Here is a 13356-nt window from a genome sequence, read left to right as displayed (position 1 = left end):
TGTACTATTGTGGTATTATTGTGAAAATAGGTAGTCTATATAAGGAAAGAAAACCAACTAGAAGCATCTGCATTATTTTTAACAGCCGACAGGTACTTCTTATGGCTTTTCGTTGGAAACTTATTGAACAGAATAATAGAGTTTATGAAACTAAAAGTATGAGACAACTAGGATTATGAAAATATCGTGGATTTTCCATAGAGAGTTACGTAGAAGTACTTGGATCGTAAATTTACAGAGCGATCATCCTTTCACTGGTTTTTATCTTTCGAGAAGGTTTAAGAGATGAATTGGCGAGGTATAGTAAAGTGGGACAGCGAATTGGAATCGATTGGGTCACTGTGTTCATTCCCCCTTCAAGTTGAAGGAATGATGGGTTTGGGTGAACAGCCGCGGCCAATGGGCTAATATATCGCACTGGCAATTCGCCCGTTGTCTCTCAACTCTATTCTCATTTTTATCACCACATCTGTCTGTCTCCTATACGTAATCTAGTATTCCGATGCTGGTATCTATTTGCTTTGCAAGCTCTAATCAGGACATTGTAAAAGTGAGATTCCGCAGGAATTAGAGTTAATGGGCCAATTGACCAGTCGTGCTGATGTCAACCACGTGCTACTGATTGCATCTTTTGTTTTCCCTAATTTTTTTTTTTGCTTCTTGCACTCGGAAAAACCATTTCAAATAAACTGTTACTCCTCACAGTTTGATTTTTACATTTCCAGAAGTTCGACGATTTTAGCTACTTTGACCTACCTTTTGTCAAATTGAAATGAAAATAATGTTTGTCGCCCTGAAAGGAAATGAACTGATCTTTTGGTCGATTACTAGTGACAAGTTGACCTGCTGTGTCATGACTTTGAAGGGTAATCGCTGGAATAATGAGTGGTAATCCTATTTTAGAATGATGCAGGCGAAGAATGAATATAATTTTACTAGGTTGTTTTTTTTAGTGTGGAATTGGTGGGAATAGGTGGGCGTGATTCGCCGGGGATGAAATGGTCAAAGGGACGGAGAGGAAGTAATTGTCCTTTGTGGGTCAATCGGTTGCCCAGCAACCTGCGCCTGCGTTGCTTACCATCGCCCACGCAATGTCCTTTACCATCTGCACGTGACATGAAAAAATTGTGGAGCAACCGGCGGCGACTGTTGCGCTTCCATGCATCATGAGTCGTTATTTTTATTGTTCAGCGGAGATATATATTTGGTCATAACAATTACCGAGTACGAGATTTTTCGTTGTTTTTTCTACAAATAGAATAGAAGAAATTGTCACAATATTTCACATCAAATTAAGTTTTACAGATCTCCGAAAATTTTGTTATCCCTTGTAAAAAGAAAATTCAGGAAGGCTCAATTTTTATGAAGTTCACGAAAATTCTCAATAATTGGCGAAAAATAACAGATCATCTAACGATCTAACGAATGGTCAATTTTTAAGGAAAAAGTCGGAGGTTTTTTTTTAATCTTCTGGTAATTTTTGGTGAATTTCTTTCGTCACAACATACACGAGGAACATTTTTCTGAATGTACATTTGAATTTCAGTGTAGCAATAAAATTGACTCGTTGTTACACCCACAACGTGACCTTTCGAGCAAGTCCTCTTCTCTAGTTTGCACTTCACCGCCTGCATAATGACAAAATGAAGATGCTCCTCAGGCCTGATTTTCACCGGAAAATCACGAAATAAATATTATTTTAACTTTTTTTAATTTTTAATTTTCAACGGGATTTATTGCAGAAAAAAATACGAAACATGGGATTTTTACAAAAGGTTAACGTCTGAGGGCCTCAATACCTCTCAATATTCCGGATTTTCTATAGATACCAATATTTTCTCTATTTTTTTATATTCGTAGATGTAAACAAAATTATATTCGTAGATGTAAACAAAATATCCTCATATTAATCATAGAAATGGAAATTAATTCCTTCATTTCCTACGTTTATTGTTGTCCTGCCACTATTTCGTTTTGCTATTTTATCTAATTTAAGAATCATTAATAATCTTTGTATTTTCAGTGAGACAAGATGCCCTGACAGCAAAACCACGTGTCCGCTAACAGATTTTTCAAGACTAAAGAATCCACAACGATATCTCACCATGAGTGACACCACTAGATGTTATGGTGTAACAAAATTGGAGCCATGTACCTCTTACTACTCCAAATTTTGCTAAAAAACATCACTAAAGGTGAAATTCGCCATAAGTAAAAAAAGATGCTTTGATCATGAGTTCCTACAATAATCCTCTATTTCTCAAACTTCCTTAGACAAGGTACTTCCTATCCAGTATTTCAACAGATCAAGAATTCTCTATAAAAATTCGAAGAAATAGTAATTTGCAATAAATCGGATGTTTTGTATTTTTCCTGCAATTAATTCCGTTGAAAGGTAGAAATAGAAAAAAAAAGTTAATATTCATTTCGTGATTTTCCGGTGAAAATATGGCCTGAGAAACACCTTCATGTTGTTATTATGCAGGCGGTTAAGTGCAGATTCGAAAAAAGACGAAGATAATCTTCCCGCGTTTTCCGACTTGAAATTTCTATTTTTCCGTCAGGTTCTGTTAGGGTGACATCACCTATAAACGGACACCCTCAGTTAATGTTTCCATATTTATGAAATATTAGATAACAAGTAATAAGATAATAGTTTTATAATTTTTCTGTCGGATAAAAACACTGCTAGCGAATTATTTGATAGTCGCTTCATCCCGATTGATGGACATCTATTAATAGAAAAAAAAAGAATTCTTAACTGTCGTCTAGAGAAGGTTAGTTTTTGAATGGCAAAGAACCCTTTCAATTGGAGGGAGAATGGAAATGGCGAGAGGTATCATAGGACTCACCGGTCTGAAATTTTCCTCCGCTCGGTACTTAATGTCTTTAATTGTATTCAAATTTCCTCGCACTTTTATTATTTCAAGCAACAAAAAAAGGCACACACAAACTGTTTCTAATTTACTGGTGCGATTGCTTGTTGGGGAGGTTGTAAATGAAAACATGAATGGCGGCTGAATACATGATGGCAGGCCTGGCAGGCGGAAGTGTCAGAAGCGCTCGATGCCGTAACTAAAAGACCCTGATGGCACAGTCGGTAAGCACGAACTCTAATTATTTAAATAAATTCGATCATTCAAATCCGCTCCCATCTACTCCCATCGACTCCATCAAATGGTTTGATTCAAACTGTCAAGGGAATTGAGGAAAAACTTTTGGTGTCTTGTATCAAAACCCTCAGGGAAATTCCACAACCAAAAAATTAAAATTACATCTTTCCTATGGAATTGTCTAATTCGAACGGTGGAACATTGACAGAAAGCTCTTGGCCTCATGAATAAAATTCTTAAAATCCCCAGAGGAATTTCAGAATCAAAAAATGCAGATGTTTAAGGCCGAGAATTGTAAAACATTTAGTCTAAAAAAATTAAACACAGATAATTATTTTCCCCACAGTGTTCATCCACAAAAGATTCTCCCACGTTGAGTTATTGTGAACAGGTAAAAGGAAACGAGATATTCATTTTTGATATGATGGAATGAGAAAAAATCGGTATTAGTTTTTCATTTGATTTCATTTTATTTAATGTAATAAATCAAATTAAATAAATAAGGGATTTCGATTTCTTCTCATTGGATGATAACAAACATTAATACCTCGTTTGCTTTCAATTTCTTATTTATTCCATTTGAATTTGAATTCGTTTCAGGATGTGTGAAATTTTCTAATATCTTTGAACTTTCAAATATTTGACTGGGATAAAGTAGCCGCCCTTGGAATTTTATTCTCAGGGATTTCAAACTGAGTCCAGGATACTGTGAAGCATTCGGTCAAGGTCGGGTCACAACGACATTCTTATCAGTATTGCCTCCCTCGAGTTGCTCAAGGTTACAAGAAAAACAGATTCATTTTCAGGAAAATTCCCTTGACTGTTATGTCAATGAAAATTAATGAGCTTGTGAGCATGTCTAGCGAAGAAATGATTATTATTAATCATTAGTTTCAGTAAATAGTTAACAAATAAAGAGTATTTGCCATACGAATTTGAATAGATGCTGACAGAATCTCTTTTTACTAAGGATGTTCCGCACATACAGTGAAAAGAAAAGTTTATGAATCTTTCTATAATTCGTTATATTTATCGCAATTAATTTTCAATTATTATTCCACTGCGTTAATTAGTTGAAGTAATAGCCATTGTAAATTATTATATTGTATTTGATTCTATGCATAAATATCATATTGTTTAAACAAATTAATGATAAAAAATTTTATTCGATCGTCATGAAAATTATAGAGGCCCCTGTTATCGCTTCAAAAACATTGTAACAATTTCAAGCCATTCTTACATCTTCGCCAATACATGTAAAACAACCTTAACTCTAGCTAACGATCGTTGAGATGGGTTTGAATCACAGAATCACCAGGAAACAGCGAGAGATCGCATATTTTTTTTTACTCCATCAGTGTAAGAGAGTTCTAATATAACGGGTAATATATCATGAAGTATGCAATAAGAATGACAAAATAAATAGATTCTCGGTACACGCGGAAGTGTGGGATAATTTGATTGAAGTTTTTTATCCCGTTCAATTCTTTTACATATATATTTCTCGTATGCAACAGTAGAATCCTCACTTTCCCACGTCAGAGGAAGACACAGGTCAATTACACCTTGACTTGCATTATCAAGTGATTCCTCTAATTAACGTGAAATCCTCAGCTTTCAATTACTAAACTCATTCCTAGTGAAAGTAAATAATAATCGACTCTCCATTGAGAATCAATAATCGAAATGCCAGAATAACAATATGTGGTTCGAATGTCGAAACAATTGGTTCATCGAACCTTGCTATTTGCCATGTTGTACAGATGTATAAAGCTTACGAGACTCAATTACTGCACTCACTTCCGACAATCACTTGGCAATCAGCCCACATACTAAATATATACCTACATATATCCCTAACCAAATGGGTGATTGCTTCGTTCATATTACAATTGTTCTTCCAACAATATACTTGTACGTTAAATCACTCATATCAAAATTCCATTGATTTGGAAGAGAATTTATTATGAAATTTATTCCGACGTCAAAATATAGGAAAAATTGCCGTATCAAATCACAATATTTTTACGAGATTTGGACAAAAAAATAGATTTGTCACTGTAATTTTAATATTGCAAAAAAAAAAGAACAATAAATATAAAGATGATAATATAATAAAATATTATAATTTCAGAAAGAATTGTAGTACTACTATAAATCATTCCCCCGTACAACAATTCCACATAAGCCATTAATAATTCATACCGCCTCGGTGAAAATCATTCAACTATCGGTCGAATTAAAATTCCACAATTCGTAGCAATTCCCTCTAAAACTTTACTCCTCTCGGTTTCATTATCTAAAAGCCATTAATAAATGAAGTGCATGAAGTCCATCACGGATTTAATGGACACTGTCGATTCATTTCCATTTCGTTTGGGGGCAGAATGCATTAACTCTTGGACAAACCGAATTTCATGAATTTTCGCAACCTCCACTGATGGAAAATTACACTTGAATTTCTAATTAAAAACACTTGAAGGTTTGAACAATGACAAAGTGACAGGAAGTTTGTGTAGAATTAATTAGCGAATCAGTCAATTTTTAGTATATTTCGGTGTGTTGGAATATTTGAGTACAGATCCTCCATTGTAGTACAAAAACTACTCGACAAAGATCTATGTCATCTATGACATACTGGGAAAATAGTCCCAGAAAAAGGACTAGTTTACAATCGCTTCATGTCCACTTTCTAGAACGGTTTAATGTTAAACATATATTGAAATTTGAAGAAGGACTGCATTCTCTTGTGTCATAAACCCTAACTTTTATTTTTAGTTTTACCAGTGAGAATTTTTGCTTTCATGGTCATTGTCAGTCTCTGGACAACTCTTATTCGGTAAAGACGTTCCTTCTTCGTGTTAATAAAGAAAAGTTTATCAAGTATTAAACGACTTCTTAAAAATTCTTTATTCACTTGCATCCATATTCCCATACGGTGATTCTCAATTGTCAAATCCCATTGCGAAAATAACTTCTGTGAATTTCCAATGCACTGAAAATTTCGTTGTATTTCGTGAGAATCAATAATTATTAAACATGAAATACAGATTTTCCTTGGGCTTTGTCGATAAATGACGAATTTAATGACTGTTTAAATGAAATTGAATTGAAACTCATTGAAAATTCTGGATTAGTAACTGAAATTTCAATAAATTTCCAACATTATGTCAGAGGTCGCTCGCCTCACGTAGACACTACCGTTACTATCAATCGCATGAATCAGAGAAAAAATCACCCCACATGTTGGATATTGCTCAAAACTCAACGCTTGCGTTATGAAATCGTAATTAATACATAACTACAAATTGAGATGCAACGATTTCACCTTTGTGATGCACGCGCTCAGAGAGCAGAGATTTTTTTCTGATTGTATGCGATTGAAACGGTTTCTTTCGTTTTACCCCACGTCGCGAAAAACATTTCACTTGATTCATTGAGATAAAACATTCATGTCAGAAAAGATACTTTTAGATTGAAGAAAACCGTTTCTATCCCTGAGAAATATTCTTCCAATATCACGCGGTAGATAAAAATTATCATGAATATATATGCATGGATAAATCACTATATACCTATATATACATAGAAGAATTAGACGGGCTAATTATAATAGTAAATAATTATTAAGTTAAAGAATCAAAAAATATATTTTCCTACCGGTTATTAGTGAAATAATGAATTCATTTTGAATTTGATGTTGTGGTAAAAATTGGTTTAGAATCAATGAGAGATAATATTATATGAATGGTTTTGTGAGAAACAGATTGCTGACGTAGCAGTGATGCTTCATCAAGACCTCGGGTAATACCTGGATTATTATGCAGTCGGGGGTACCGATTTAACCCACTAGATGTACATAATGGAATGAAAAGCCCAGAATGAGGTCTAATGGAACTGGATAATATGTCCGAGACTAGATAGGTGGCTAATTCACGTCTTGTTCATATTACCTGGATAAGTACATGAACAATGAACCTTTGTTTTCATCCGGGACGTCAAGTATACGCCCAGAGTAAGAGGTAAGTGACAACAAAAATAATGAGAGAAACAATCATTGCAATTTCCTCATAGACTCTTCTCACATTATATCCTATAAATCTTCCACTATTCTTAAAGAGTCTAATAAAACATCCTGGAATTTCCAATTGTCCAATTAACTCCAATTTTTAATTTATCATTAATTCTCAAGAAACTGTCGAAACCTTTCATTTTTCATTACATTATCGTACGTTTTCTATTTTATTCTTAAATACTCAATTTCGATTAATTCGCGTTTAATTTAATGAACTATTAATCGTAGTGAATTCATAGTAAAGTTTGATAGAGAAGTAAAAACAAATTGGTTTTTGAAAACTTGCCACTTTTTTTCCCAACAAAATTATCAAATCATACCAAATTATTTCCAAATCATTGAAAATAATTGACAATAGCTTCCATTTTGAGATCATTATGTGACTCAAACTGTCATTGTGACATAATAGGTTAATGGAATAAATTTTCACCTCTGCAATTATCCCAGGAGGAAAATAAAGCGAACGAATCCTGTTAGAAAGCCAGAAATAATAATTAAGATAACTAATTGCATTGTTTTCATTGTGTATCTACCTTAGCATTATTGGTTTTACTATCGACGGACCATTGGGTGTTTATAAATAGAAACCAGGGAAGTGGGCTTCATTGATGTGTTGAGGTAACAAAGAAAAACCGAGCTAAATAAATAACCTAAGTGAACGGTTGAATCTCTCTCCAATTCCTGTCAAATTCCTCCGGGCATTCACCACGTTATTTACGTAATCGTTAATATGATAAACACCACGGCACGCTCACCATTAAATTGATACTATTAGCGAATAAACTAAAATTTATGCAAAATTAAACGTATGCAGAATAAAACGATTAGGATAAAAATATAAGCGCGAGTTAACATTCACCACTTATACAAGACTTATTTTCCGCAATCTTTGGGTGAATGAAAAAAAGAAGTTGAAATGAAGGGAAAAAGGGGAAAAAAGGGGAAAAAGGGGAAAGGGGGTGAAAGGCATAAAGAGACTCCTGTGTGTCGATATCCAACTGTTAATTTGCATACGCGAACTCGTGCTTATCTAAGACACATTTTGAGGTAACATTACTCTGTCACATTGCACACACGCCAGGATCTCCAGTGTCCTGGAGGTACACGTGAAGTGCATGATCGGTTTAACTTATGTATGAGTACATTAAGGTATATACGATCACCCGGGGTATGACGGCATTTCGAAACTATCGGGCGTAACTTGGAAAGTGGTCTCAAACGATAACTCGCCATCAGACGGTATCGGCTAACCCTCGATCCCCTATTATTACAATTCATTCGATTAATTGTCTGCGAATGCGTAACGATTGATGAAAAATTTACGACGCCTTTGATAACGACTGATACTAAAGATCGCCACCACTGGAAAAGCCCGACGGTATCACACATCCTTTATTATTACTGAAAAAGCAGCTGCCTTATCTCCTAATGTCAATGACGTTACACCTTTCAATGCTCGCTTCCATTCACGTCATTCCAGTCACTTGTACACACATTGTACTTTTTTTTTTATTCCATTTGACGCATTACACGGAAAAATATATGTACTTGAATCAAGTAGATTATACACTCAATATTTTAACTGATAGTTTTCCAAAAACCTATTTATTATACTATCCTCTCTTTTACAAAACATCAATATGATTTCATTACAATTAATAATTCATTAAATTGCATGTGAGTTAACGCAAGTGGTTGTTTATATTTATGAACTTTTGTCGAGTAATTTAACTTGGCATGTAAGTGTATAAATATTTGCACTTGAGAACGGTGTATTTTCTCGTCATTATATCAATGGATTTAGTGTCTTTATATTATTTGATTAATTCCTATCGATTTTTTAATTATAATTATAATTATGAATGAATAAACTAAATAATATAGGTTTTTTGTCAATTACCGATATGTAATATTGACATGATGAAATTCCCCGAATTTGATTTATTCTCAGAAGATGGACGTGAGAATTTTCCAAAAATCTAAATAGAGCGCATCCGCATGTAATTGCTTCACATGTGCAACAGTGAAGCGATACTTTCACCTCAGATTAAATTATGTGTACTCACTTGAGGAAATACATATTACATTAGTGTACTCGAATATTTTTCCAGTACCATCTGTACTCGTGTGGTTACTACTCACGATTTCAATACGACTCGTGTAGATCGCACAGGTGAAAATGAAATATAAAAATCGGCCATCCGGGAATGCGTCCCTTGCGTAATTTAAGGATCGTAAAGTTGAATATGTCGGGAGTAGCCTATTATTATGTATTTATGCATCACTTATGAGGAAATTTTCCAGATATGTCTGGATTTATCGATTCATCCATCCAGTGAGTTTCCCCAATTTTATTTTGAAAATTTTAATTGCCCTTTTTACTTTACACTGCTTCACTTTTCATGCTAATTCGCTTCAACTGCCAAGAGGTGTAAATGTTAATGTAAATGTAGAAAAGGTGTAATTATTCACTAATTCGGTGTGAGTTGTGCCCACACGTACATAGTCAGCAATGAGACTTGGGTATTGAACACTGTTTCATTTTTGGCAAACAAACGCCATTTCACATATATAATTCCAATTTTTATGTGTAATTCAGATAATAAATTCAAAAACTTATTGAAATTACTTCTGTCGACGAGATTTTTTAATAAAAGTGAATCGCCTTTTACTGCGTACGAGTCGGAAATTTTCAAGTCACAAATATTTTTACGTCTCCAATAAACAAATTTTTTTCTGAAAAAGTACTACTATTTTTCTCTTCAATATTGTGTAATCTGCACTCGTCTTGTCTAGTAATCTCCCTGTGTAATAAAAGAATGAGGTATGCTGAATACCATTTGTGAGAGTTATTAACAAGTAAAAAATTCGCGCCGCAAAGCGCTTGAAACAACGACAATATTAAGACTTCTTCTCTAAACAAGTGAAATTTTACAATCGCGTAATAACAAACATTATTTACAACGAATTCATGGGAATAATGAACAAATGCTCTCTATGATTTATTCGTCGCTAATGATTAGTTTAATTTCAAGTTTCTCCAAACTCGTGGCAACAATAAAGCTGTTAATGTCAGATAATTGAGTTTATTCATGCACGAGCTCCAACATTATTGTTTTGTCCACGTAAGTCAGTTAATGATATATCCTCATGATTTATTACACAGTCATGAGTTAATGAGTCATGCTTTGGTCAAAGAAGCAATAGGTGAGGAATAAGAATCCGAAGTGTTTGGCGTATGAAAACTTATCGGTTCACCGAGTCTGTGTGGATAATTGCGTAATTCTCGTGTGGCGACAAGCGGCATTATTCGGTTCAGTGATCAATTTGTCGACTCGGTGAACGTTAATAGTGCATTTTTTCTTCATTTATGTATTCTCATGAGTATTCAAGTCATTCCTACCGTTGGTGTATCATTGACGCGACAAACAATATGACGATAAAAGTTACAATCCGTGACGGTCATAAAAACAATGTGTTTAACCATTGACGGTTCAACGAGTCTTCACAATGATGCAAAAGTATCAATATTTTCATGAACAATCGCAAGTTGATAATTCTTGTAAATTTTACTGATAATCAGAACATTTTCTTCCAGAAATAGTAATAAAGTGCTAGGACTTTACCTCAAGTTCTTTGAAAACTTGTGATTATAAGTAGTGGTTTTACTTATTACAAAGGTTTAAGAATATGTGTAAAAAATTGTCTCAAAATTTTATGGAAGTATGTTATGTTTTGGTGGAAGTCTATACGCGAAATTTGCTACTTTAGACAATTAAGGATATCCAAGTACGTTCGTCAAGTTAGCAACTTTTTTGCTTCCTAATATAAGTTTCGTCATTGACCTAATTTAAGTTCCTCATTTTTTGTTATGCATCAACTCAGTATAACCCAAGGAGTTCTAAAAACCAGTTTTTAGACTGAGTTCGAATGTGTGTGTGTATGTGTGTGCCTGTATATGCGGTATTTTTTTCCATTCATTTTCTTTGATTACTCATCCTCATCTCCACGTAATTGAATTTTGTTTTTCCAAATGTAGGTCTCATTAGGTCATATCTATCGCTGGCAAAAAATAGTATATCATGCAACAAGTGTGATGGTTTTTTCGCCTTTGACATGTGTTACAACCCTCCCACGAGCCAAAAAAATGCATAACGCACATTTTTCATAGACAACCAGCGCTGCTCCGGCCGCTACGCGTTGACGCCTTTTCATTAGGCTCTCTCTATTCTATTTTCTTCTTGTATGTACCTCCTTTTTCCCCCAAAATTCATCATTCATGCGTATTTCAATCGTAATGAATGTTAATATTAATGGGAATATTATTTTCCTGCCCCCTCCCGGAGATTCAGTTTATTGATTTCTCAATCAGTTCAATTATCTCTAGCATTGTTTTTATTTATTAGTATAAAATAATTTTCCAATCCACTCATCAGAAATAAATCGGCATGTTCAAAATATACACTTAAGGTGGTTGTCGCGCGACAGTCTCTGTAAAAAGTTTGGCCGCTGTAAAACGGGCCAGTTTAGAACACAATGTTTTAGCGGTATATAGTCTCACTTGATTGATTGCATTGTGCATGGATAGCTAAAGCATAACTATATATTTTCCATATTAACTATTTTCAATTATATAAATTTAAGAATTTCCGATAATTATATTCCGTAAACTAAACGGTCAATTGATTTGATTTTTTTTTCTGTATTTCCTCCCACGATGTATATTCCACGTTTTTTTTTATTTCTGAAACTGTCGAGCCGTTGATTTTTAAAAAATTGTAATCGACAAAACTCCGTTTAAACACGTGTTAAATTACTCGAATTTCAAAAATTTATATCTCAAGTTCAAAACGGTCAATTGCAAACGGAAAAAGCTCATTTTGTTGCTAATTTTTCAAACTATTCACCATAAAATTGTTAACGAAAACTGTCGAAAAAAAACTCTACGCGACAACAACCTTAATGTAGTTAATGTACGGACTACGTTTGAATTCACCCGCCCTTTTTCGAGTAGCACTAATGCGCCCACATTGGTAATTTTTCATAAAATTCATCAGAATATATCCACCGATGCGCCGCCATGAGTAATATTGCAATGAAAATAATCAATTATTTCCATGAAATCTGCCATATTCATATCCATTTTCAATTCAAGATATTGCCGCGCTTTTTTTTTAAAGGATTTGATTTTCATCATTACTTCTCTATTACTCAATTAAACTTAATAATGGCAAGGTGCAGTTTTCTATGATGAAAAGCTGAATAATTCTTTATATACAAAATTTTTAACGATATTTGAATCTCTCTGATCGTCTAAATATATTTTCAATGAATCCCAAGCCCGGACTCGTGATAATGCAACATATAATTGGCCATGATTGAATACATCTCGTCTTAAATCAATTGCGATCTTTTCAAAATTTCGTCCTTGGGATTTGTTTATTGTCATTGCGAATGCTAGTTTGATGGGGAATTGCCTACATTCGAATGTAAATGGATAATCACTTTCACTGTAAAGAGTGATACGATTGATGAACACTATTTAAGCAATAATTACGACAATAATTAAACAATTAATATATCTCAACAATATTTTATACGAAAAAAATGTCGTGCTAATTTAAACATTATTGAAAAATTCCCATTTTCGAATTTTACATTTTTTTTCTTACAATTAAATATACATCCTTGTATCAAATTTTCAAGCCTTTCAAATTATTTGGATTTTACATGCATTCCGTTAGTTTCGTGTTCGACTTTCTTCCATTCGATACTCTCGCACATGCCATTTTGATTTTGCATGCATTCCGTTATATGTAAGGATTTTATGTCACTGGGCCCGTAATCCGTGATTGTAGCGAGCGAAGTGAGATTGGAATCGAGTGATTACGGGCACCTACGGCATAAAATAAATTTCGATAATGTTTGAATTTGCTATGAAAAAATTTTGTTTACGGTTGCAGCAAGCGCGTGGTGAGTGTCATTGCGTATAGTCAAATTCTACGAATTCGCTTCCCCTACAGCCCCATGCCCGTGACTATAACGGGAATTATGTCCAAGACCAACCCGAGTGGAAATTAGTTCAGGTCTACTTGAAGTCCGATCAGAACTTGATTCAGTTTCAGTGCGGTTCGCTTGATCAGGTAAGATCTGATCAGAACCTGACCA

General features: G+C 34.1%; 1 protein-coding gene across 2 annotated transcripts in view; it reads right to left on the bottom strand.

Moving 5' to 3' along the window:
- Positions 1 to 13356, bottom strand: part of LOC105265161 (protein FAM46C) — a 92331-nt gene that overhangs the window by 46932 nt on the left and 32043 nt on the right. Inside the window, exon 1 of one of the 2 annotated variants that reach the window (XM_011302511.1) lies at positions 2853 to 3011. The exons of the other annotated variant lie outside the window; for it this stretch is intronic. Within the exon in view, the coding sequence (XP_011300813.1) occupies positions 2853 to 3008 (156 nt within the window). The 5' untranslated portion in view covers positions 3009 to 3011. Of the gene's footprint in view, positions 1 to 2852; positions 3012 to 13356 lie in introns of those variants that run through there. 2 annotated transcript variants of the gene reach the window in all.

Source organism: Fopius arisanus, unplaced genomic scaffold (genome assembly GCF_000806365.1).
Source record: "Fopius arisanus strain USDA-PBARC FA_bdor unplaced genomic scaffold, ASM80636v1 scaffold00028, whole genome shotgun sequence".
NCBI lineage: Eukaryota > Metazoa > Arthropoda > Insecta > Hymenoptera > Braconidae > Fopius > Fopius arisanus.
Note: the sequence above shows the minus strand (reverse complement) of the source record. Positions and strands in the feature narration are given on the sequence as shown.